At 71.9% G+C, this 1,425-nt stretch overlaps 1 protein-coding gene across 1 annotated transcript in view; it reads left to right on the forward strand.

Annotated features, from left to right (window-relative positions):
• Nucleotides 1-1,177, forward strand: part of PLAUR (plasminogen activator, urokinase receptor) — a 3,732-nt gene extending 2,555 nt beyond the window's left edge. The window contains exons 6-7 of the mRNA XM_026646221.2: nt 146-292; nt 866-1,177. Of these exons, the coding sequence (XP_026502006.1) occupies nt 146-292; nt 866-1,116 (398 nt within the window). The 3' untranslated portion in view covers nt 1,117-1,177. The remainder of the gene's footprint in view (nt 1-145; nt 293-865) is intronic.
• The last annotated feature ends 248 nt before the right edge of the window (nt 1,178-1,425 follow it).

Consider the following 1,425-nt stretch of genomic DNA (forward strand, 5'->3'; position numbering starts at 1 on the left):
AGGGGGCTGCGGGTCGGGAGTGAGGGGCACCGGCAGAGCTGGGGGGGGCAGGGCTGGGCTGGCAGGGGGCTGCGGGTCGGGAGTGAGGGGCACCAGCTGATTTTCGGGCTGCCCAGTGATCCATTGTGACCCTGTTTCTCCTCAGATTATGAGGAATCGCCCCTGCCCCTGAACGGGGTCACCTGCTACGCCTGCGAAGGGAACTCCGGCCACGGCTGCGCCCCAGAACACGTCACCGCGGTGCAGTGCCAGGGGCCCATGACCCACTGCATGGAGGCCGTGGGGAGCCATGGTGAGGAACCGCAGAACCAGCAGGGGGTGCCGTGCTGTGGGGGAGGGGCAGGGGCCACCATTCCGTGGGGGGGAGGGGGGAGGGCTGGGGGCTCGGCGAGGGGGAGAGGCTGGGGGCTCGGCAGGGGGCGCCGTGCCATGGGGGGGAGGGGCTGGGGGCTCGGCAGGGGGCACCATGCCGTGGGGGGGGCACAGGGCTGGGGGCTCAGCGGGGGCGCGGGGGCGCAGTGCTGTGGGGGGGAGGGCTGGGGGCTCCGCAGGGGGCGTGGCCATGGGCACCAGGCTGGGGGGGGGCTTAGGGGCCCAGGGCTGGGGGCTCGATGGAGGGGAGGGGCCGGGGGCTCAGCAGGGGGCATCGTGCCATGGGGGGGAAGGGCCGGGGGCTCGGTGGGCGGTGCTGTGCCATGGGGGGGAAGGGCCGGGAGCTCGGCGGGGGGGAGGGGCAGGAGCTGGGGGCTCAGCGGGGGTGCCGTGCTGTGGGGGGCTGAGGGGGAGGGGCCGGGGGCATCTCGCTACGCGGGGGCTTGGGGGCCGGCTCCAGGCTCCGGCTCACTCTCCTGCCCTCCCTCCCCAGAGCGGACGGGGCCGGGCGCCATGCTGAAGGGCTGCGCCACCCCGGCCTGGTGCGATGCCCCCTACACCTCCGTCTACAAGCGCCTGGCCGGGGTCCAGGCCCAGTGCTGCCGTGGCAACTTCTGCAACAGCGGGATGCAGGCGGGCGCCCTCCCCAGGAGCCAGGCTGGCCACGGGTTCGCGGCCCGGCCAGCCCTGCTCTGCAGCGCCGCCCTCCTGGCCATGCTGGTCCTGCTGCCCACCAGCTCCTAATTCCCCGTGGGGAGACTCCGAGTGGGGCAGCTGGGAGCCAGGACTCCTGGGTTCTCTCCCCAGCTCGGGGAGGGGTGTCTAGTAGTTAGAGCAGGCGGGGCTGGGAGCCAGGACTCCTGGGTTCTCTCCCCAGCTCGGGGAGGGGGGGGTCTAGTAGTTAGAGTAGGGGGGGGCTGGGAGTCCAATGAATCTGTCCCCACTTCCCTGCTCCCCTGAAATAGCTCCGTGGATTTGAAGGTCTATAATTTATTTTCCCATTATGCTAAGGCCTGTCCGACTCAACCCATCCGCTGGGGTCCCCCCGGGGGG

This window comes from Terrapene carolina, unplaced genomic scaffold (assembly GCF_002925995.2).
Source record: "Terrapene carolina triunguis isolate 2854851 unplaced genomic scaffold, T_m_triunguis-2.0 Scaffold34460, whole genome shotgun sequence".
NCBI classification, from domain to species: domain Eukaryota; kingdom Metazoa; phylum Chordata; order Testudines; family Emydidae; genus Terrapene; species Terrapene triunguis.